Raw genomic sequence first — 24,356 nt, 5'->3', positions numbered from 1 at the left:
GAAACGCAGTTTTAAACGTAAACGATGGGTTAAAGATTGGCTTAGGAAAAGAGAAGAGTATTCTCATATGAAGTGTTGAGGGAAACACAATATACCGAAGCAGAAAATTATCAGAACTATCTCCGAATGCGTGAGGGTACTTTTGCGAAATTACTACGAATGGTAGAGCCTTTTGTAATAAGGCAAAATACAAACATGCGGTGCTGTTTATCGGTGGCAGAGAGATTAGCGGTGACGGTGAGGTATCTTACAACTGGTATAAATTTTGAAGATTGGTAGAGCATTTTGTAATAAGGCAAAATACAAACATGCGGTGCTATTTATCGATGGCAGAGAGATTAGCGGTGACGGTGAGGTATCTTACAACTGGTATAAATTTTGAAGATTTAAAGTTTTCCGCTATAATGTCACCAGTTTCTATCAGTGCAGCAGTTGTGGAAACATGTAAAGTATTGTGTTAAGTACCGTACGTTTATTCTGGCAGCGTTTCATATAGCTCGATAAACTTTTTCAATAGGCCTACTTCACGGTTCCACAAGCACCTCTACTTGGCCTTGGGGAGAAACGCATTTCGTCCACCGCTGCTCCGTTGATACTGACAGAAATAATGACAGGCGCACTCACACGGTCAGTATAACTGTCAGTATCCCCACCACTCTACAGTACTGACGCTCGCAGATCAGGAAATCCGGATCTGCTTCAGTACTGGCCTTCATTCCATCATTCCAGTCCACACGCGATCAGTATTACTGTCAATATTTTTCGGTACTGACAGTTTTATTGATCGTGTAGGGTCTGCTTAACAAACTCGAGCACGTGGTGTCACGTAGTTCGTGGATGGCCGGCTAAGAAGAAATCTACAACTGAATTTCCGGAAATAAACATTAGAAATAGGTTTTCTGCCCTAAATAATTCAATCCTGGAAGAAAGTGATCGCGCGCGTGAAACCAAATCATCGCGATCCGTTGCCGTGCCGAGTTTAAAATTTTGGCCTAGAATTCAGATTCAAGACCCAGTTATGCCTAAATCAGCGAAGGTAGCTGTGTTTGGTGATAGCAAAGGAAGGGGAATTGCGGGAGTGATTAACGACGAGAATATAGCAGCAACCGGAGAAATATATCCACGAGCTTCTATCAGCAGTGTTGTGGAAAACGTAGAAGCAGCAACTAAAAACTTCGGGAGCGGCGATGCAGTGCTTATCATCGGTGGGACGAACGACGTAGCTCGCGACGACGCCAAGAATGTAAGATCACAACTTAAACATACACTAGGGAAGCTGACCCACACTAACGTTTTTGTAGTGAACGTGCCCCACAGGTATGATTTGAGTAGAGACTCGTGTGTGAACATTGAAGTGGACAAGGTCAATACAGATATTGTTAAAATTTGTAAACATTTTCGGAATACTCAGGTTATTGAATGCAGCAGTTTTGAGAGATACTTTTATACAAAACATGGCCTCCATCTAAACAATTCAGGTAAACGAAAGATAGCAAATATTGTTCTAGATTTTATTAATCTTAAGGTATGTACTGTAAAACAGGCACCTCCCTTGAGTTATACTACTGACCAGGAAAGCTAGTAGAAAGAGCCAGCTGTACTTCAAGCTGGCTCTTTCTACTAGAAAAAGAAATTCAGGATAGTAAGGAATTTCAAGTTACCCAATTGCAACAGTCAAGTTTTAAGGAGGAAGGGGGTCTGAGATTGCTCTTGGTAAACTGTCAAAGTGTAGTAAATAAACAATTAAAATTCGGTACATTGATGGAATCTTATGAGACTGATGTGGTGATAGGAGTGGAATCGTGGTTGAAAGAAGGGGTGGGTAATAGAGAAGTATTTCCAGAAGGGTACACACAGTCTATCGTAGAGACCGAGGAGATAAAAAGGGAGGGGGGTGTTTATTCTGGTGAAGGAAACTTACTGTTCACATGAATGGTTTACCGATGAAAGGGATGAAATATTAGGGATAAAATTAGTTTGTGATAATATGAAGGAGGTGGGAATTATAGGAACATACAGGCCTGGAAGAGAGGAAAGAGACATGGAAATCTTTGAAAAAATAATAGATTATACTCGTAAAAACAATAATAATGATACGGTAATAATTGGAGGAGATCTAAATTTGCCTGAAGTTGAATGGAAAGGAGCTGCAAGTGAAGCCCATGAACAGAAACTGGCAAATAAGTTAATTTGGGAGGGAGGATTTACACAAGTAGTACAAGAACCGACTCGTCTCAATAACTTACTAGATGTATTCTTGGTTAAACCATGGGAAATTGTTGATAAAACTGAGGTAATTGAAGGAATAGGAGACCATAAGGCTGTAATAATGGATGTAGGACTCGTACCAAAAAGGCTTAATAAGAGGGTTACACAAGACAAGAAATTGTACAGAAAAACTAAAGTTGATGAATTTGGGACTTACCTTAAATCACAGTTCAGTTGTTGGATAAGTGAAGGGAGTAACGTGGATACACTTTGGGCTAAATTTAAAGGAATTATTTGGGAAGGAGAGAAGAGATTTGTACCTGTTAAGAAGGGTAAAATGACCTCAAACCCTGTTTATTATAAAAGGGAAATAAGAAAATTAAAAAGAAAATGTAGAATAGTAAACAGGAAAATCAAAGAGGGTAGGGAGAGTAGAGAAACTAGAAAACAGCTAATGAGGGAACTGAATAGAGTGAAAAAGGAAGCAAAAGAGAATTATATGAATGGCATACTTCAAGAGGGTAATGACCACAAAGGGAATTGGAAAAAGCTGTATTCATATATCAGGAATCAAAAAGGAAAAGGAATCCAAATTCCTACAATGGTGGGAGAAGGGGGTGAACACTATTTAACAGATATTGAGAAAGCAAACCTATTTAGTAGGGAATTTAGAGATTCAGTAGATGATTGTCAAGAGTTGGAAACCGAAACAGAAGATAGAGAGGGAGAGAGACAGAGGGAAACAAGAAGCTTCTCATTCACAAACGAAGATATTTTCAGAGAAATCCAACTGCTTCAGCAAGGAAAAGCTGCAGGAAGTGATCAAATTACTGGGGAGGTATTAAAGACAATGGGGTGGTACATAGTGCCTTATTTAAAATTTCTCTTTGACTATGTCATAAATAATAGTGTAATACCAAAGGAATGGAAGGAATCTATAATAATACCAATTTATAAAGGAAACTGTGATAAAAGGAAACCAGAGAACTACAGACCAATCAGCATGACCAGTATAGTTTGTAAAATTCTGGAGAGTTTAATATCGAAGTACATCAGAGGGATATGTGGTGATAAAAATTGGTTCATGAGGAGCCAGTATGGATTTAGAAAGAAATTTTCTTGTGAGGCACAACTGGTGGGATTTCAGCAGGACATATCAGATCAGTTGGATTCAGGAGGTCAGTTAGTTTGCATAGCCATAGATCTTTCCAAAGCCTTTGATAGAGTGGAACATGGAATATTATTAAAGAAATTGGAGGGAATAGGATTGGACGTAAGGGTTACACGTTGGATAAAAGCATTTCTAAATTCAAGGGTTCAGAAAGTCAAAGTAGGAAATAATGTATCTCAGGAAGAGAAAGTTTGGAAGGGAATTGCACAGGGTAGTATAATCGGTCCGTTACTTTTCTTAATATACGCAAATGATTTAGGGAACAATATAACATCAAAAATAAGATTGTATGCAGATGACATAATTGTTTATAGAGAAATAAACAACATTGAGGATTGTTCAGATTTACAAAGGGACCTTGAAAGTATCCAACAATGGGTTGAAGAAAATAATATGAAGGTTAATGGAGGCAAATCAACTGTTACAACTTTTACAAACAGGAGCTTTAAAACTGAATTTGAATATACTTTGGATGAGGTAGTTATCCCAAAAGATGGCAAGTGCAAATACTTAGGTGTGAGATTTGAAAGTAATTTGCACTGGAAGGGTCATATTGATGACATTGTTGGGAAAGCATACAGATCATTACATGTCATAATGAGGCTACTTAAAGGATGCAACAAAGAATTAAAAGAAAAAAGTTACTTGATTATGGTCCGTCCATTATTGGAATATACAAGCAGTGTTTGGGATTCTCACCAAGAATACCTAATAAAAGAAATAGATAGTGTGCAGAGGAAAGCAGCAAGATTTGTAACAGGGGATTTCAGGAGAAAAAGTAGTGTATCAGAAATGTTAAAGGAACTTGGGTGGGAAACTTTAAGTAAGAGAAGGGAGAAAACTAGACTTACAGGATTATATAGAGCCTATACAGGAGAAGAAGCATGGGGAGATATCCGTGAGAGGCTTCAGTTGGAAAATAATTATATCGGCAGGACTGACCACAAATATAAAATTAGAAGGAATTTTAGCAGAAGCGATTGGGGTAAATTTTCATTCATTGGGAAGTGTGTGAAGGAGTGGAACAGTTTACCAGGGGTAGTGTTTGACCCTTTTCCAAAATCTGTACAGATATTCAAGAAGAGAATAAACAGCAACAGAGAAAATAAATGAAGTGTTAGAGGGCATTCGACCAGTGCAGGTTATTGTAAATAAAAAAAATGTGTGTGAATAAATTAATTCCATCCCCTGGTCTAAGGAGTTTGGACAGCCAAAGTAGGGGACTGCCTGTAGGGGTGAAGTACAGTGGGGACTTCGAGGGCCCTGGGACCGCTATGGTAGCTGTGAAGGCCCTTCAGGAACTCTGAAAAGTGGTGGCAAAAGGGGCTCTGGTTAATGACGCAGCAGGTCGTTATGCTACTTTGGATCCAGAACGGGTAAAAAAATATTAATTAAAATATTAATGTTATACCAGTTGTATAATATCATTTGAAGTAATTCCACATACTGTATATCAGTTGACTATATTTGTAAGTAGTACAGGAGATATTATAAGTAGAATTTTGTAAACAATATAAATTTATTAAGGATGAGCTGTGTGTTTAATAGAAAACATTGTTAGCGTAAATTGTATAATATTGTATTATAGGAAAAATTTTCTTCTCTTGTTAATTTAATATTTAGTGCTTGACAATAATGTATTTTAGTGTACCAATTGCCACCGAGGTAGACACCTCATTTGCAAATAAAGAGATTTTGATTTGATTTTGAAAGAAATACGTAAAAAGATTCTTGAAGTGCTTCACCCTCTTAAACGGCAGAGGGATGTATTTCCATTTGAGCTACAGGCCAAACTTATAGACATTCATTCTCATTCTTGATTATTGTGACGTCGTTTTCGTTGACACGACGAGAGAAGAAACATTTAAACTTCAACGAGCACTGGCAAAGGCAGAGGAACCAGAGATCAAATTGCTAATATTCGCTGGATTATGGAGAAAGCAAGAGAATCCCAGAAAGACCTATACTTATGCTTTATTGACTATGCTCAAGCCTTTGACTGTGTCGACCACAATAAACTGTGGCAAGTACTCAAGACTATGGGAGTACCAGATCATCTTATTTGCCTTATGAGAAATCTCTACTCTGATCAGGAAGCTACGGTGAGAACCCTATATGGAACAACTGAATGGGTCAAGATTGAGAAAGGTGTACGTCAAGGCTGCATATTGTCACCTTACTTATTCAACTTATATGCAGAGTATGTGATGCGGAATGCCAAATTAGATGAAACAGAAACTGGAGCTAAAATTGGTGGGATACATATAAATAACCTTAGATATGCCGATGACACCACCCTGTTGGCAGAAAGTGAGAACAACTTACGTATCTACTAATGAAGGTGAAAGAAGAAAGTGCAAAACTGGACTAAGGTTGAATGTCAAGAAAACAAAGATCAATGGAGGTTGTTCCTAGTTTCATCTACTTGGGCTCCAAAATAACTGCTGACGGCGATTGCAGCCATGAAATTAAGAGAAGCTTGCTCCTTGGGAGGAAGGCAATGGCCAACCTTGATAACATTTTCAAGAGTAGAGACGTAACTTTAAGAACGAAGGTTCGTATAGTGAAGGCTATGGTCTTCCCAGTAGCAATGTACGGAAGCAAAACCTCGACAGTAAGAAAGGCTGAGCGCCGAAGAATAGTCGCATTTGAACTATGGTGTTGGAGAAAACTCCTTAGAGTTCCGTGGACTGCGAAGAGATCTAATAAGTCCATATTACAGGAAATCAACCCAGGCTGTTCACTGGAAGGTCAAATACTCAGACAAAAACTAAAGTACTTCGGTCATATTATGAGAAAACATGATTCAGTGGAAAAGACCTTAATGCTGGGGAAGACTGATGGTAACAGAAGAGGGCGACAATGGATGAGGTGGATTGATGGCATCAAGGAAGCCACGGCTCTCAATTTAGAAAGACTTCGGAAAATAGTATACAACAGGAAGAAATGGCGCACTTTGGTCTATGGGATCACGGAGAGTCGAAAGTGACTAAACGACTAACAACAACAACAACAACAACGAGCACTGAATTCCTGCCTGCGATTTATTTACAATATCGAGTATGATGTTCATATCACCCCATACTATCAGGCTGTCTCATGGCTGATGTCTGATGAACGTCGGCAGCTACACACTTTAATGATGGTGTTTAGAATGGTAGCTGAAAGTCAGCCACTGTATATTTCTTCTAAATTCATCTTTTTATCATCATTTCACAACTTAAAAACACGTTCTAGATTCATTTGTTCTATTCCACTGCACCCCACAAATAAAATTAATAGATCATTTGTGGCGACTGTCGCCAGATTATGGAATTCCCTGCCAGCTCAGGTCAGAGAAACCACCTTTTTTTTAAATCACGATTTAAGGTTACCTGCCGACATTACCTGCGGAGGACAGGTTTTAATTATTTTAAGTATCTCAGTACTTTATTTAATATTCTGATCAGTATGTGGTTAAGTGTAAGAGAGGGCCTGGAGCCCTAACTTCGCTACTATAAATGAATGAATGAATGAATAAATAAATAAATAAATAAATAAATAAATAAATAAATAATGTAAAGAGTATGGGTATAGATATTTTGTTAGTTGGTAAAGAAAATTACACGTCACGACATATGCTAGGTATGGTTTACCTTGTCCTATTAGTTTCCCTCGCGGTTGGGGCCGCGCAGCTGTGAGCTTGCATACGGGAGATAGTAGATTCGAACTCCACTGTTGGCAGCCCTGAAAGTGGCTCCCCATGGTTTCCCATTTTCACACCAAGTGAATGCCTTAATTAAGGCCACGGCCGTTTCCTTCCCACTCCTAGGCCTTTCCTATCCCACCATCGCCATAAGACCTATCTGTGTCGGTGCGACGTAAAGCAAATTGTTACTTAATTTCCCTCGCAAGCCTGGGATACAGAATGCAATAGTATAAAGTTACAGTTTTGTGACGCTAATATTCATATGTATAATTTTTATTAACGTGCCAGAGACGAACGACACGGAGCTGATGCCATTTCAATACCGTTTCAAGGGCCACCGATCCAAGCCGGGATTTGAACCTGTGAACTCGGGCTCAGAAGGACAGCGAAAGGTTTTGTTACATTTGGAAGAATGTTATACGAGAAAAATGGGATTTAAATGTAAAATTACAATTGGCAAACAAAGCATTACAGTGATAAATATTTGAATTCAGTGGAATAACTTTGTGGCAAGAAAAAAGAAACTCAATCCTTTCAATTACAGTCACAAAAAAATTTCACCAAAATGACCAAAATATTGATTTTTATCTCCAGAGTGTTGCCTTAAATGGATCACACATTCATTCATTACACTAAAGTTTACCATGTAATATAGAAAGAGACTTAATACCATTAATGTTTAAACCTTCCAAGTGGACGACGATTTGTCACATAGTTAGTTACGCTGGTTTGGTAACCGTGAATGGACATTCGAACAATTATGAAAAGTTGTCTCTTATTAAACCTCACCTGATTTTGATGTATTTGGGCATCTTACTCACATAGTTGATGTGATGGAGCACCCAAACAGCAACTGCCTAACCAAGAAGTAGCAGGCAATATATATGTGAGCAGAACATTAGGGATGAAAACAGCAAATAGGACATTGGGTCATGTAGTGACGCCAGAAACAGCTGAAGATCAAGATCACGAGGCAGCAGCATGGGGACAGAGTATGAGGACAGTCAAGATATGACCAGAGCAGAAAATAGAAGGTTTTTTTATGATGCCAAAACCACAAAGTCAAGTAAGGAATATGATATAACAGTCTAAATATATATATAGCAAGAGAGAGAGAGAGAGAGGGGGAGAGAGAGAAAGAGAGAGGGGGGAGTTGTGTAAACATTATCCACAAAAAGCCTCATCTCTGAAGCTAGTTCTTTACTTGTATCATTTATATCTATAAGAAAACAAAGGTCCAATATAATACCTTGAGGAATTCCCCTCTTATTGATTACAGGATCAGACAGTCCTTCACATACTCTTCTGAGCTCTATTATATAGAAATATCGCTGCACATTCAGTCACTCCTTTGTCAAGTCCAACTGCACTCATTTTTGTCAGTGGTCTCCCATGATCTACCCTATCAAATGCCTTAGATATGTCAAATCTTGCTGGAATCCTACAAGTTAACCTTCAGTGGAATAACTTTTACAAAACCTTAACTACCTTCTATCAAACTAAGTTAGTATTTTTGCAAATATGTCTAATATAATCAGAAAGAATGCTTTTCCAAAGCTTACATGTAACACACGCAGAGGTGTCTTGTGGACAAAGTAGCTGGGTGTTCACATTAGTTGGAAACAGGCAGAAGTAAGTAAGCAATGGAGGAACTTACTTTCTCTCTTAAAAAAGCTCACCACTACACTATCCCACCGAATAGCTAAATAATTAATCATTTACCCAGTCACTGCACCCTCACAAAATTAGTGTAAGAATATAATATGCCTCCTATTTACACGGTTATAACCAGGGAACGGATTTATATGTAAATACATATCTCTTTAGGAAACTATAATTATATTTTGCATTATCTTTACGAATCATGACATGTGGAGTTGAAAACTGGAGTAATCATTTTCCATATTTTGGAGTTTAGCACATATGTTCCATATTCTTCATCATTAAAATCAATATAGTCCATATTTCGGCTAAAAAATTAAATTAAATTAGCAGTCCTCTCAATAATGGAGAAATAAATTTAAAATCTATATTCGAAAAATTAATATTTTAACTGGTGTGCAGGTCATTATCATGCCTGTCCACATCTGGGCTCATAAAATTAGCTAATAAGCAGTGCGAAGAAAGAGAGAGGTTGAGCCCAGAAGTGGTGGAGATCAGCCGGTCAGTACCGTGACTATCTGAATCACACACACAGCACTGATAAGCTGCATTACATAACATCGACTGTGTCTGTGCCATAATTTCTTAACTAGGGAACTCTCATTCATCGACGATGTGCTAGTGGTTTCCGGATTAGTTCGTAATTGGGGCACTCCCTTCGATTGCTTCATAACTCAATCTAGTTCACTACCAGTCATTCACAGTTTGAATTAGCAGTGAGACGGATCATAGTGTTCTTGTACGTTCAGTGTGTGCAGTTGTAAGAATTTAAAGAAGATAGCTTATCAACTGACAGTAAGATATTTTGTCATTTTTGTGTCATTGTATAGTGACATCTACTCAAAGGTTCCTTGTGCAACAGCACGTTTCAGCCGACAAACACCAGGCTAACAAACAACGCGATTCCAAGCAGAGGCAGTTGTTTCTGACACAACCAGCAACTTCCAGTGTAACGTCTGAATTCAACACCGATCTCTGCTGTGCTCTCATCTCTGCTGACATACCTCTCTTCAAACTGAATAATCAGTGCTTCAAGGAATTCCTCGAGAAATATACTAAACGATCCATCTCGGATGAGTCAACGTTCAGAAAAACGTACTGTTCAGCCATATACGATGAAACTGTTCGGAAGATAAGGCAAGAGATTAAAGACAGTCCAATTTGGGTTTCCACTGATGAGACAACAGACAAAGAAGGCAGGCTAATTGGCAATGTAATCATTGGTTTGTTAAGTGAAGATTATTGTAAACGGATTATCTTACACTGTGACATTCTAGAAAAGTGTGATAACAAAACTATAGCAAAACTATTCAATGAGGCTATGGGTATTCCCTGGCCACAGGGCGTTAAGTATAATAAAGTGTTAATTTTTATTAGCAATGCCGCACATTATATGATAAAAGCCGGAGAAGCATCATGTGTTGTAGGCTATATCCTAAGATGACTCATTTAACAGTTGTAGTGCATGCCTTTTATCGTGTGGCAGAAGTGGTAAGAGGCATTTACCCTAAAGTAGATTTATTGATTTCCTCAGTGAAAAAAGTTTCTCAAAACCCACAGAAGAGTTTATCTTTTGAAAGAAATGTACTCAGAGATTCCACTGCTGCCTAAGCCGATTCTAACCAGGTGGGGTACATGGCTGCAAGCGGTTGAATATTATGTTGAATATATAGACTGTATTAAGAAGTTTCTGCATGCCATGGACTCTGAAGATGCAGCCTCAATTAAAGCCACAAAAACAGCTGTCTGCGATACAAGTGTGAGAAATGACTTATGTTACATTCAGCATAATTTTTCATGCATCACAAGAACACTGAAAAGGCTCCAAAACTTGCATCTCTCACATTCTGAAAGTTGTGAAATTGTGAATAAAACTGTGGAACAACTAAATCGTGGTACAGGTAAAGTTGCAGATGTAGCAAACATGAAGATGGCCATTGTACTTTCAAAGAATCCTGGATATGAAGAAATGACAAAGGTTGCTGCAATGCTGTGTGGAGATTTAAGTGTAAAATAAACACTGGACTCAACCCCAGCAGATATTGTGAAGTTGAATTATGCCCCCATTACCTCTTCCAATGTTGAACACAGTTTCAGTCAGTATAAATCTGTTCTTAGAGATAATAGGAGAAGATTCACTTCCCAGCACTTAAAAAGAACATTTTGTAATCCACTGTTTTGGTAACAGGGAATAAAAGATTGTGTATTCTTCACATATGTTAAAAAGAGAAGTGCAACATTATGTTGCATGTAGATCTACTTTGTTTAGCTTCTTTGAACTTTGATATTAGATAGAAATTAATGTTATATGTGTAATTTTAAGTTCATATATAATTCCATATTTCAATAAAAATAACTAAATATATATGTACATATTTCAATAATTATTAGTAGGCCCTACATATAAATCCGTTCCCTGCATAAGGCAACTTTCAAATCATGGACAAACTATATGTGGTGGAGAAGTGGATCACCAAAACAATACTTAACAGTTGTTTTTGCAAAATAATTATTAAATGTACTATCACCAAAATAATAACGTTCTTGGTTTTTTCGGAAAGGATGAGGTGCCAGAATTTTGTCCCGCAGGAGTTCTTTTACATGCCATTAAATGTACCGACAAGGCTGACATATCTGAGCACCTTCAAATATCACCGGACTGAGCCACGATCAAACCTGCCAAGTTGGGGTCAGAAGGACAGTACCTCAACCATCTGAGCCACTCAGCCCAGCTATTACCAAAACAATGGGGGTGTTCATGTGCTCTGGTGATCTCATATGTGAGATACTACTGAACATATGTCAAGCTGACTGGCCTGTAATTATTGGCTTTTTGTAACCCTTTCTTTTACACAAAGGGGCTATTATAGAACCTCTCCATTAATTTGGTATAGCTCTTTCATGCAAACAGTAATCAAATGAGTACTTCAGATAGGGTACTATACCCCAATCCACTGCCTTTAGTATTGAAACGGTAACACCCTACGAGCATTCACGTTTCATTCTTTTATTAAGAGAAGCTCGCTAACACCCGGCCGTAAGCATTTAAAACTTGCGCCGAGAGCACAGGCATAATGGGAACTGCGAGCAAGTTCGCGACGTTCCAGAACACCGGCCAAGGACAAGCGACGTCACGCAGAAGGTTCCTTCGTGTTCCATTGCTGCATGAACGAAATATAAGCGAGTCGCCGGCCTGGGGTAAGGCAGAATGTAAGCAGAGAGCCTGCAGTAAAGCAGAGAGAGTGTGCGGTATGCGACGGCAGTGTGCTGAAGGCAGAGAGTGGAGTGAGTCGGCAGTAAGCCGTGAGTCAGCGAGTGTGTGCAAGTAAGCACGTCGCGACATAATTCGTCTCTCGGTCCGGCTGTATATTTGAATTCGTTTAAAGACTGTGTTCTCGCCAGCTTGAATTCATTTAAAGACTGTGTTCTCACATAAACTGTGCCAGCTTTGAATTCGTTTAAAGACTGTGTTCTCGCATTAATTGTGTCAGCTTTATTTCATTTAAAGACTGTTCTCACATAAACTGTGCCAGCTTAATTTCGTTTAAAGACTGTGTTCTCGCATTAATTGTGTCAGCTTTATTTCATTTAAAGACTGTGTTCTCACATAAACTGTGCCAGCTTTGAATTCGTTTAAAGACTGTGTTCTTGCATTAATTGTGTCAGCTTTGAATTCGTTTAAAGACTGTGTTCTCGCCAGCTTGAATTCATTTAAAGACTGTGTTCTCCTATAAAACGGTGCCAGCTTTGAATTCGTTTAAAAACTGTGTTCTCGCATTAATTGTGTCAGCTTTATTTCATTTAAAGACTGTGTTCTTGCATTAACTGTGCCAGCATTGATTTCATTCAAAGACTGTGTGAAAGCAGCGGTAGTATTTCTAGCCAGCCTCAATTTCCTTTAAAGACTATGTCTATCCGTTGAACTGTGTTGCATTATGATCTTAAGTGCCAGTGTTAATCTGAAAATCACGACGTACGGGAATTTGGACTGTCATTTATTTCAACAAATGTATTATGCTGGTGGAGTACAGTGCAGAGACTGTACTCGATAAATTTAATTTTCTTTATGAAGTGCTTGATCACCGCACCTCGGAAGGTTCTAGATTGTTTCATTTGCGTATTATTCCAAATACGAACTGTGACTCTAACTTTATCCTTGCTGCTGTGGGAACTATTTCGGCGTGCTTCGCCATAGGGAAGTGTCACACCAGTACCCCATGACGTCAAACGTGGAAGCTCCACATTTCCCCGTTCCTGCCTCTGGTTCGAGTCATCAACACTAATACAAACACCAACGACGGAAGACAACGCCGACGCCGACCGCAAGACGACGCAGCCGCCGCGGGACAACGTCCTCTTCACGCCCTCAGGGACAAATCTACAATTCAGCTATAAAAGGTGACATAATTATTTGCCTATTTATTGAATAAACTGAAGGATCCACTTAATCATGAATTTTTCTTTCACTACCCTTCTCTCTTACTCTCTTAGCATGGGCCGTACACGCCTTGTCGTTCCTCATGCTCTCCGATAAACTGAAGTACGGGCGTTCCTGTTACAGAGAGAAGGTAGTGAATAGTGGCACCCGTGACGTTGGGGCCAGATTAAAGAGAGTAAAGTGATAAAAATTAACTTTGAAATCAGTGATATCTTAACTTACCAATTCAAATAAAAGTGCATAGTACGTACGTTAATTCCAGTTCAGTGAATGTGTTAAAATTTTACGAAGTTCAATTGGGAACATGCATAATTTTCAAAAATATTTTTTTTGAAAAGTACACCAATGAAATAGTACGTAAACGTATTACATTGTGGTATGTTGCCTTGTTTTCTACCATTAAAAAAATGTTTAATAGTGCCTTTCCGCAAGGCGAGTGAAACGGCCTCTGACGTAAGCGGCGCGCTGTGACGTCACGATCCAGTACCGCATGGAGCTCTACCAGCCGTTGTGCATCAGCCGTTGCTAAAAGCCGATTGTTTATTATTCATGATCGCGAATAACTTCAAAATGACAGAAGGAAGGTTCAAAACAGCACAATCAGACAATCTATCATGTGTAGATGTCATCATTCTTGAAAAATAGTTTCTTTTGTGGCCGCAGAATTTCGCGGATAACAAGCAAGTTTGTAAGCGGCGTCTTTTATATACGTGCAATGTACTGTAACCCATAGTATTAGGATAACAACGAACCTGGATAGATATCACATCACTTTCAACATTTCCTTCTAGACTGATTCCCCTATTAAAGAATAACATTACATTTTCGGGCTTTCAGCGTTAGTAAAGTAAGAAATCGGATTTCAGCACTAACATAAACATATAGGAAGCATTATAGTACTAGTCCGCTTCTGTGGTGTAGTGGTTAATGTGTGCCACTCCCGGAGGCCCGGTTTCGATTCCCGGCTCTGCCATGAAAGTTGAAAACAAATAGTACGAGGACTGGAACGGGGTCTACTCAGCCTCGGGAGGTCAACTGAGTAGAAGGGTTTCGAATCCCACCTCAGCCATCCTCGAAGTGGTTTTTCGTATTTTCCTACTTCTCCTCCAGGCACCTAAGGCCACGGTCGTTTCCTTCCCTCTTCCTTGTCTATCCCTTCCGATCCTCCCATCCTCCAATAAGGCCCCTGTTGAGCATAACAGGTGAGGCCGCCTGGGCGAGGTAATGGCCCTCCTCACCAGTTTCATCACCATACTCGAAGTCTCACGTTCCAGGACACTGCCCTTGAAGTGGTAGAGGTGAAATCCCTCACTGGGTCCGAGAGAAAACCAACCCTGAAGGATAAACTGATTAAGAAAGAAAGAAATAAGAAAAGAAAGAAAGATCATAGTACTATAGGGCTATAATCTATCATTCCCAAAAAAAAATATATATATATATATTTATGGTTGGGACAACTGGCCTACCCACTTCCGGGGCCCATGAAAGAGAATTAAATATCTTTGTGGAGGGAAAAAGTTAAACATGATAAAGATAAATATGACTTCATCTAGTTTTCACAAGTCGGGCTGAGTGGTTCAGACTGTTGATGTGCTGGCCTTCTGACCCCAACTTGGCAGGTTCGATCCTGGTTCAGTCCGGTGGTAGTTGAAGGTGCTCAAATACGTCAGCCTCGTGTCGGTAGATTTACTGGCACGTAAAAGAACTCCTGCAGGACTAAATTCCTGCACATCGGCGTCTCCGCAAATCGTAGAAGTAGTTAGCGGGGCGTGAAGCCAATAACATTAATTAGACTACATTTGGCTTTTAACAAGCTGAGCATATCAGGAAAGAAAAGTGTCCTGGTGACATTTTAGTCGCTCAATACAGGAATGTCTTTGGGTGCTGTGACTTTTACTTTTTTTTTTTTTTTTTTTTTTTTTTTTTTTTTTGCTGTTTGCTTTACGTCACACCGTCACATATAGGTCTTATGGCGACGATGGGACAGGAAAGGCCTAGGAATGGGAACAAAGCGGCCGTGGCCTTAGGTACAGCCTCAACATTTGCCTGGTGTGAAAATGGGAAACCACGCAAAACCATCTTCAGGGCTGCCGGCAGTGGGGTTCAAAACCCACTATCTCCCGGATGCGAGCTCACAGCTGCGCGCTCCTAACCGCACGGCCAACTCGCGCGGTATTTTTACCCTTCGGTTTATTGACTTGGCTTGTATAACCTAAAACTTTGGCTAAGTAGGATAATATTTTAAACACCTACATCACTATTTTCACCTGTGTGAAATTATGTTATTTATTTCATTAATATTATGATAATTATTATAATTGAGCATTGTTAACTTATAAGACCCCAACAGACAAGCATTGGTTTTGTGTAGAGTTATACGTTTGTTAAATTCACGTTGTTTCCTTTCATGATGTACACGCCTATTCTTTGTTACATTATATAGAGAGTATTTAGATATAGCCTAAATTTCTTTACCAATTAAGCTCTTCAATAAAGACATACATAACTGTCCCATGCCAAGATATATTGGTAGAATTAGAGCTGTCAAAATGGTTCATAACCCCTTTTATTTATTATCTTGACATGGATCACCCAAAACATAGGTTAGGTTTGGAGAATACTTTAATAATCAGCATTATTTAATGCACTGTTTATTACTTTCATATTCCAAGATGTAATTGAAGCATTTAAATAAAGCATCATACATTAAAATTTAAAGTTTTACCACTAGAACAGCTGACATGGAAAAGTGATTTGAAAATTCAAACAAATTCATCTTACGTTAAAATATTCAAAAAAAAAAAAAAACTGTAGACTTTTCCTATATATCACCAGCATTTCTCCGGCTCGCCAAAATCCATTTCTTCCTAGTTTTAGCGTCTTTGGAACATTTATAAACAATTTGTTTGGTATGGTATGTGATGTGCTATTGCACATCGGAACTCTTCACCATTTATAAGTTTTCTGCCTCACTGTCTGCGCAGGATTCATTTTAAGTCTAAAATATACCACTCAGATTATTATCCAATGTATAGACCTCGAATTTAACCATACTAGACACTAACGTAAAGTAGAAATACACGAAGTGTATCCTGCTTCTCACAGTACACTATGTGTTATTTCGTCTGCTAATTCAGTCAACCTGTACCATGACGTCAGACCAATGAGATCGCGTGCTTGCGTGACGTGACATTTTCGTTGATTTTTATCACGTTTCGAGTTATTATTTGTACATTCTGATCACATTTTTGAATTCTGCATGAAATTTTGAATCAGATTAGCATATTTTTAATTAAAACCCCGGATCATGCATGTTCCCTATTCAATGACTTTGACGAAATTTTAAACTTTTGGCACAGAACTCTGATCAAGTTTATGGCACAAGTGATTATTTTTCTCTTTCTCTTGCTATGTAAAACATTTCAGGCATAATATTCATGCACAGGCTTATATAAATTTTGATATTTATGTTGGTGAAATTTTGAACTTTACCATTGGACAATAATGGTGATATTTAATTTTATGCACAAGTGTTTGATATTTTGTGTTGGTGAAATTTTGAACTTTACCATTGGACAATAATGGTGATTTTACGTATGAGGTGAATGATTGTATTTTCTGCATTTTGTGAAAATAACGACATTAATATGGAAAATATACTAGCTGCCATCGAGGCTTTAAAAATCAGTCTAAATGACAGGATTACGGAAAGTAACACTAATCTCGGGCGTAGGATTGCTGAATCTAATAACACTTTAGGAGCTCAACTTAAAGAATCTAACAATACTTTAGGAGCTCAACTTAAAGAATCTAACGCGACCCTGGAAGCCACTAAGGCTAGTATAGGTCAACTTAGGGAGGCTAATGAAGCAACTAATCGTAGTATCACTCAACTAAGGGAAGCTAATGTTGCCAACATTGTAAAATTGACAGAATCTGTTGATCAAAAATTTGCGGAAGTTAATAATAATTTGGAACGTAGGCTCAATAGTGCAGGTGCCGAAATTGAAAAAAGATTTAAAGAATCTAACAAAAGAATGGATTCTAAGTTTACGGAAATAAATGAAAGATTAACTCGTGACTTAGAAATCATTAAGCAAGATATAAAATCACAAGTGGCGGAGGACTTAAAACTTGCTTTCCCGTCTTCTTCTCAGGAAGTCCTTAAAGAAGTAGAAAGCTTAAAGGAAGAATTTCAAGAGTCCCATGCTCAATTATCTCTTGCGCAAACTAAAATCGCGTCTATTCAAGACAAACTTCATGAATCTGTTAAAAATAATTTCATGAAGTTGGGAAACGAAATTACTCTTCTGAAAAGTCAGCAAGAGGAGGCCGATAAACGTGTCAAGACTCAGTTAGATAATGCTCACACGCAGATTACTCGTATCTGTCGCGATGTAGCAGAAGTCAAGACCGACATAGAGAAGGAGGTCAAGGAAATTGAGAATTCCGTACAGGGGAAAATTAAAACCCTAAAACTTGAACTCCAAGGGGGTATAGAAGCTCTCAACAGCAAAGTATCGCAAATCGAACAGGATGTTTCATCATCTAGCCTTCACAACACTAGTGGAGAATCCATGAATGTTTCCACAATTTTTAAAATAACTGAGGAAAAACCAGCCAAATTTTCGGGGAAAGAGGAGTATACTGCTAAGGAGTTTCTCCTCAACCTCGAAGAATTCTTTCAAGAAAATCACGTTAAGACCGACCGTCGTTTACGAATAGCATCTCGATTGTTAGAAGGCAAGGCGTTAATGTGGTTTACCGCTTTTAAATTCAGTATTAACACTTACGAAGAATTTAAGGAAGCCTTACTTAGACGATTTTGGAGTGCTGAGGCTCAGCACCTGATAAAACTTCAATTATACTCTAGAAAGTATAACACGTCCGTCAATTCCTCGCGATATTCAGATTATCTCATATCTCAGCTTAAAAAGATGCAGTTTTTCGACCCTCCTTTACTGGAGCAAGAACTTATTCAGGTCATAACGCTGCAATTTCCACCAAATGTTCAGGAAATATTGGTGGCAGCAAACGTCCAGGACTTGGAGCAGCTCGATGATGTCCTGAGGAAACTCGATACTGCGCACACTCAGAGCGCAGCAAAAGCAGGTCGAACCAAAGAAACTACAACCAACTTTACGGAAATGAAAACTCCAGTTCAAGTAAATCCAGAACCGCGAGAAGAAAGAGAAACTCGCCGAGATATTCCGTTTCGGTATAGAAGATCTAGGAATCGCCCCTACGAAGGGAGGGCTAAGTTTCAACCTGGACCTTCATGGAGGCAGGCAGCTAATCAACCCAATGATAATAGGAACTCCCAGCGGGAAGAATTAGAGAAACGTTGGAGAGAGACTACGGAATATGTAAGGAATAAGAACAGGGAAGAGGGTTTACCTGGAGCAGCTTCTTTGGAATACCAGGCAGAGATACAGAGAAGAAATGAGAGAACGGAAATGGATCCAAGAGCTACGGGTACAAAAAAAAACTTTGTCGAAGCAATAAAGAGACTGCCTGAAAACCCGGAGGGAGGAGAAGTAGTATGTAGCGCACTCATTAACCATTGGTATTTGGAGGATGCAGATTTACTATATGAGGATTCAACACCACGACAGCCTCAGATACAACGCGGCTTACCGATCATTATCATTAAGTTAGGCAATATGATTGTCCACTCTCTAGTAGACTCGGGATCGCAAGCCTCACTAATTTCGCAGAAATTAATAGATGTGGCGCAGGAGACGACCTACATCTCCATCTTGCCGGTTGCTCAAGTTAAGGTTAAAGGCATAGTTCCTGACAAAGCTATTAAATGCAAATTCCAGGCGTTTCTTGAGTTAGAAATTGGTGGTGTTAAGTTCCAACATCTATTTTTGATCTTGACGCAAATGAAACTTGACTTAATTCTTGGATCAGACTTTCTCATTCAACATGGGGGAATCATTGATTATCCCGCTAATGTGATTAAATTTTTCCACGTCGAATCTGTAGGGCTACAGTTGGTTACTTATAATGACGTGAAGAATCCGGAATGTGAGACCCCGGTGGGCATAGTAGAAGGCAAGATGAGCGAGGCTCCGCCTGTCGAAGAAAGCGTCCACGAAGAGGGGCGACCCGAGGAAGTGGGACCCGTAGAGGACCAGATGGCGTCCATTATCGATGATGAGTTTAACGAGGACCACTACAACTTCACGCTTTACGCCAATGTAGCTGAAAGCCCAGATTACGATGATGATAAAGTAATAAAGGCAATCCAAGAGCTTTTTAAGAAGTTTCCAGATGTATTTTCTGAGAAACCTGGAGTCATTAAGGGTTTCAAGCACCACTTAGATGTTACTGACACATCACCTTATAAGAAACGGCCTTATCCGACACCCGGAAGCCAACCCAGCCGAACGGGTTATGCGCGAAATTGCCAGATTCTGTAGGTTGTATTGTGGACAACAGCATTGGAAGTGGGTTGAAGTTCTGCCCATTATGCAAAGGATCGTCAATACCACCATGCATGAGTCTATTCAGGACATCCCTTTGAGTGTACATAAAGGCCTCACCCCTGACAGACCTTGGGATCGAGTTTTGCCTGATCAACCTGACGCAGCAGTGAGCCAACAAGCTCGCATTACTAAGGCACTTCGGCAATTACGACATGCTGCTCAAATCCGAGAAAAGAAGTTACGACATCACAAGTTTCGACAACCCTTACAAGTGGATGACCTAGTATTAATACGCAAGCCTGCAGTTTCACACCCTGACCAGGGAATTTACGCCAAATTTTGTCCCTTGTTCATAGGACCCTTCAGGATACTTACCGCACTAGATAATGGTGCCTACGAAGTAGGAAGGGCAGATAGTGACGTTGAGGGAATCTTCAACTCGGCCAATCTCAAGAAATACTTTACTAGGAGATGAGCGAAAAGAAAATTGCCCAGCAATTTTCTTTTTCCCGAGCAGGGGGGGAGATGAAACGGTAACACCCTACGAGCATTCACGTTTCATTCTTTTATTAAGAGAAGCTCGCTAACACCCGGCCGTAAGCATTTAAAACTTGCGCCGAGAGCACAGGCATAATGAGAACTGCGAGCAAGTTCGCGACGTTCCAGAACACCAGCCAAGGACAAGCGACGTCACGCAGAAGGTTCCTTCGTGTTCCATTGCTGCATGAACGAAATATAAGCGAGTCGCCGGCCTGGGGTAAGGCAGAATGTAAGCAGAGAGCCTGCAGTAAAGCAGAGAGAGTGTGCGGTATGCGACGGCAGTGTGCTGAAGGCAGAGAGTGGAGTGAGTCGGCAGTAAGCCGTGAGTCAGCGAGTGTGTGCAAGTAAGCACGTCGCGACATAATTCGTCTCTCGGTCCGGCTGTATATTTGAATTCGTTTAAAGACTGTGTTCTCGCCAGCTTGAATTCATTTAAAGACTGTGTTCTCACATAAACTGTGCCAGCTTTGAATTCGTTTAAAGACTGTGTTCTCGCATTAATTATGTCAGCTTTATTTCATTTAAAGACTGTGTTCTCACATAAACTGTGCCAGCTTAATTTCGTTTAAAGACTGTGTTCTCGCATTAATTGTGTCAGCTTTATTTCATTTAAAGACTGTGTTCTCACATAAACTGTGCCAGCTTTGAATTCGTTTAAAGACTGTGTTCTTGCATTAATTGTGTCAGCTTTGAATTCGTTTAAAGACTGTGTTCTCGCCAGCTTGAATTCATTTAAAGACTGTGTTCTCCTATAAAACGGTGCCAGCTTTGAATTCGTTTAAAAACTGTGTTCTCGCATTAATTGTGTCAGCTTTATTTCATTTAAAGACTGTGTTCTTGCATTAACTGTGCCAGCATTGATTTCGTTCAAAGACTGTGTGAAAGCAGCGGTAGTATTTCTAGCCAGCCTCAATTTCCTTTAAAGACTATGTCTATCCGTTGAACTGTGTTGCATTATGATCTTAAGTGCCAGTGTTAATCTGAAAATCACGACGTACGGGAATTTGGACTGTCATTTATTTCAACAAATGTATTATGCTGGTGGAGTACAGTGCAGAGACTGTACTCGATAAATTTAATTTTCTTTATGAAGTGCTTGATAACCGCACCTCGGAAGGTTCTAGATTGTTTCATTTGCGTATTATTCCAAATACGAACTGTGACTCTAACTTTATCCTTGCTGCTGTGGGAACTATTTCGGCGTGCTTCGCCATAGGGAAGTGTCACACCAGTACCCCATGACGTCAAACGTGGAAGCTCCACATTTCCCCGTTCCTGCCTCTGGTTCGAGTCATCAACACTAATACAAACACCAACGACGGAAGACAATGCCGACGCCGACCGCAAGACGACGCAGCCGCCGCGGGACAACGTCCTCTTCACGCCCTCAGGGACAAATCTACAATTCAGCTATAAAAGGTGACATAATTATTTGCCTATTTATTGAATAAACTGAAGGATCCACTTAATCATGAATTTTTCTTTCACTACCCTTCTCTCTTACTCTCTTAGCATGGGCCGTACACGCCTTGTCGTTCCTCATGCTCTCCGATAAACTGAAGTACGGGCGTTCCTGTTACAGTATATACCCAGAAATCTTAATTTCAGCTGCTTTTCTAGTTTTCAACTTTTGTATCTTACTGTAAATATCTGTAATAGTAGGTAAATTTCAGTACTTCGTTAGCATTTGTCACCTCCTATATGCATTGTAACCAGTTTTTACATACTGCTGGTTGAAAACTTCTGCCCTCTGTAAATCCTGAAATATACACTCCCTTTTTTCATTAATGAATCCTGGTATGTTCCCCACAGAACCTGTTTCTGCCTTAAAGTACCTTTACATACTTTTCCATGTTTTACTAAAATTTGTGTGACAGCCAATTATGCTAGCCATCATGTTTCCTTAGCTTAGGACTGTTTGCAAGTGAGAGTGTAGATACAGGTGCAAACAAAGTACCAGAACCAGAAAATATTCACAGGTACAGTATATCTACTGTCAACAAATGTAGAATACTTTACAATTTATAAATCAATACTACAAAGAAATCATCTTTACAAAAATTGCATTATAAACAGTTTTCTTAGCCATACCTTTATCTATTTTTGGAACTGGATAATCCTCTTCTTTGGGAGGTGGTTGAGGAATGTTGCTTTTGCTGATATCAACATCAAAAACATCAATGACCCACTGAGTAAAATACGGTAGTGAAAGCTGGCCAATTGGATATCTGAAAATAACCAAAAATAATATTCACATGAGTGCTGGTAAATTATTTAATAAAGGCATGAAACATGTAAGCAGAACAGTGTTTGTATAGGGCACCTATTCCAAGCAGTCGCTGTTAAAATCAAAAGATATACACACTTCCTCTCAAATTAAGTCCTCACAACTTTGCTATAAGAAACTTCTATTTGCACAAGACAAGTGCTTTCCAATAACAAGCCACAAAATTCTCGCTTTCATTTTTATATTACAATATTGTAGTAAACTTCATCAAACCATAATTTCTATATCTAAAGAAGAAAATTGTGATTTAACATGCATGGGTCTTAGAAATCATTTCTAATAATTTTAAACAAAAGCAAGCTAGCAAGTCCAACCCCTTGTCCATGTCATAAGAGAGGGGCAACACCACAATAATAGTTAAAACGCTTGCTGGGGCATTGATTAAAAGTAATTAAAATGAATTAAGTTTAGCTCTATGATATTTACCAATGTAGTTGAGACATAACAGGGTGGAGTTTATCCCAAAACCTAGGAAATCTATGTCATGTCATTCATTTTCAAAACTCTTGAGAAAATGCTTGAATGATATGTTAGGAACGATGTTCTGGCTAACAGACCATTGTATCAGAACCAGCTTGCTTACAGAGCAGGAATGTCAACAGAGATTGCACTTTCCAGGCAGTACAGAGACTGGGAAAAACTCTGGAATTCAACGTGGTGATGTTGGGAGCATTACTGGATGCAGTGTGTGGTGGTAGTGGTGGTGGTGGTGGTGATTATTGTTTTAAGAGGAAGTACAACTAGGCAACCATCCTCTATATAACATTAATCAAAGAGAGAAAATGGAAGGGATCCGACATTTCGAAAAATGAAGGTACTGGCTAAAGAAAGACAAGGGCCACGAAGGGCGTGAAAATGAAAGACTCCCTAGGCCTCGAGTGTTCTAATACCATCGGAGTCAGAAAAGAACAAGAGTCGACCAAGGTAGGGCAGATAGTATAATGAAAGTGAGGAGCCTGGCACAAGTGGAAGCAATGCCAGGACACAGCCAAGGGCCCCATAGTTGCTAACCCATGTTCCCTTGTTCATAGCCCCTGGGGACCCTTTTAGTTGCCTCTTACAATACGCAGGGGATACCATGGGTGTTATTCTACTGCCCCCACCCACAGGTGGTGCTTTTGACAACACATCTTTTCATTCTATGACCATCGTGGTCAGGGCATGTGGACTGGATGAAACCCCATGTAGGTGGAATGAGTCAGTGCTTCAAAGCAGAGTGGTAAATGTGTTCCTAATGGGGAGCAATCTAACAGCTGGAATTACTGGCAGCTGTCTGCAGGGAGGGGTGTTAACTCCGTTGCTGTGGAATCTTGCGTTGGACATACTACTGATTGTTCTTAGGAGTTAAGACAATATCATTGGCTATGCTGACAATATAGTTATCCTTGTGCAAGGAAAATTCACAAAGGAACAAATGCAAATGCAAAAAGCAGTTAATGTTTCCAAACGGGCACAAAATGAGAAAGGGAAAATAAGCTCCTATAAAACTGCAATTGTTCCCATCACCAGGAAAAGAAACTTTGATGAATTAGGACCTCGATTTCTCAATGCTGAAGAAATTAAAATGTCGGGTAAGGTTAACTACTTGGGAGTAATTCTTGACTCCAAGCTTACAACATTTTAATAAAATCTACAAAAAATTCACAACCCCTTTTGTGATAACCAGTCAAAAATAAGATAACAGAAGACAGTAGCAAAGCCAAGATCGACCGATGGGGAAGGGGGTTATGGTTACAAAATGATAGAACCTAATGAAGGTGCTTGTGCGTGTATGGTGCGTGCATGCACGAATGTCATAAGGACACTGATGCCGGTATATTATGTTGATATTCACGTTGCAACATTGCAGTACTGCTATATTATAAAATCTTACATTAAAATACAGAACAAGAACAATATGATGAAGTAAATAGATTTCTGGCGAATGG

At 39.4% G+C, this 24,356-nt stretch overlaps 1 protein-coding gene across 1 annotated transcript in view; it reads right to left on the bottom strand.

Moving 5' to 3' along the window:
- The window catches only part of Agps (alkyldihydroxyacetonephosphate synthase), a 285,528-nt gene that overhangs the window by 156,740 nt on the left and 104,432 nt on the right, over nucleotides 1-24,356 (bottom strand). The window contains exon 3 of the mRNA XM_067159073.2: nucleotides 22,233-22,369. Coding sequence (XP_067015174.2) covers nucleotides 22,233-22,369 — 137 coding nt within the window. The remainder of the gene's footprint in view (nucleotides 1-22,232; nucleotides 22,370-24,356) is intronic.

Source organism: Anabrus simplex, chromosome 1 (assembly GCF_040414725.1).
Source record: "Anabrus simplex isolate iqAnaSimp1 chromosome 1, ASM4041472v1, whole genome shotgun sequence".
In the NCBI taxonomy this organism is placed as follows: domain Eukaryota; kingdom Metazoa; phylum Arthropoda; class Insecta; order Orthoptera; family Tettigoniidae; genus Anabrus; species Anabrus simplex.
The sequence above is the reverse complement of the archived record's forward strand: the minus strand, read 5'-3'. Positions and strand labels throughout refer to the sequence as shown.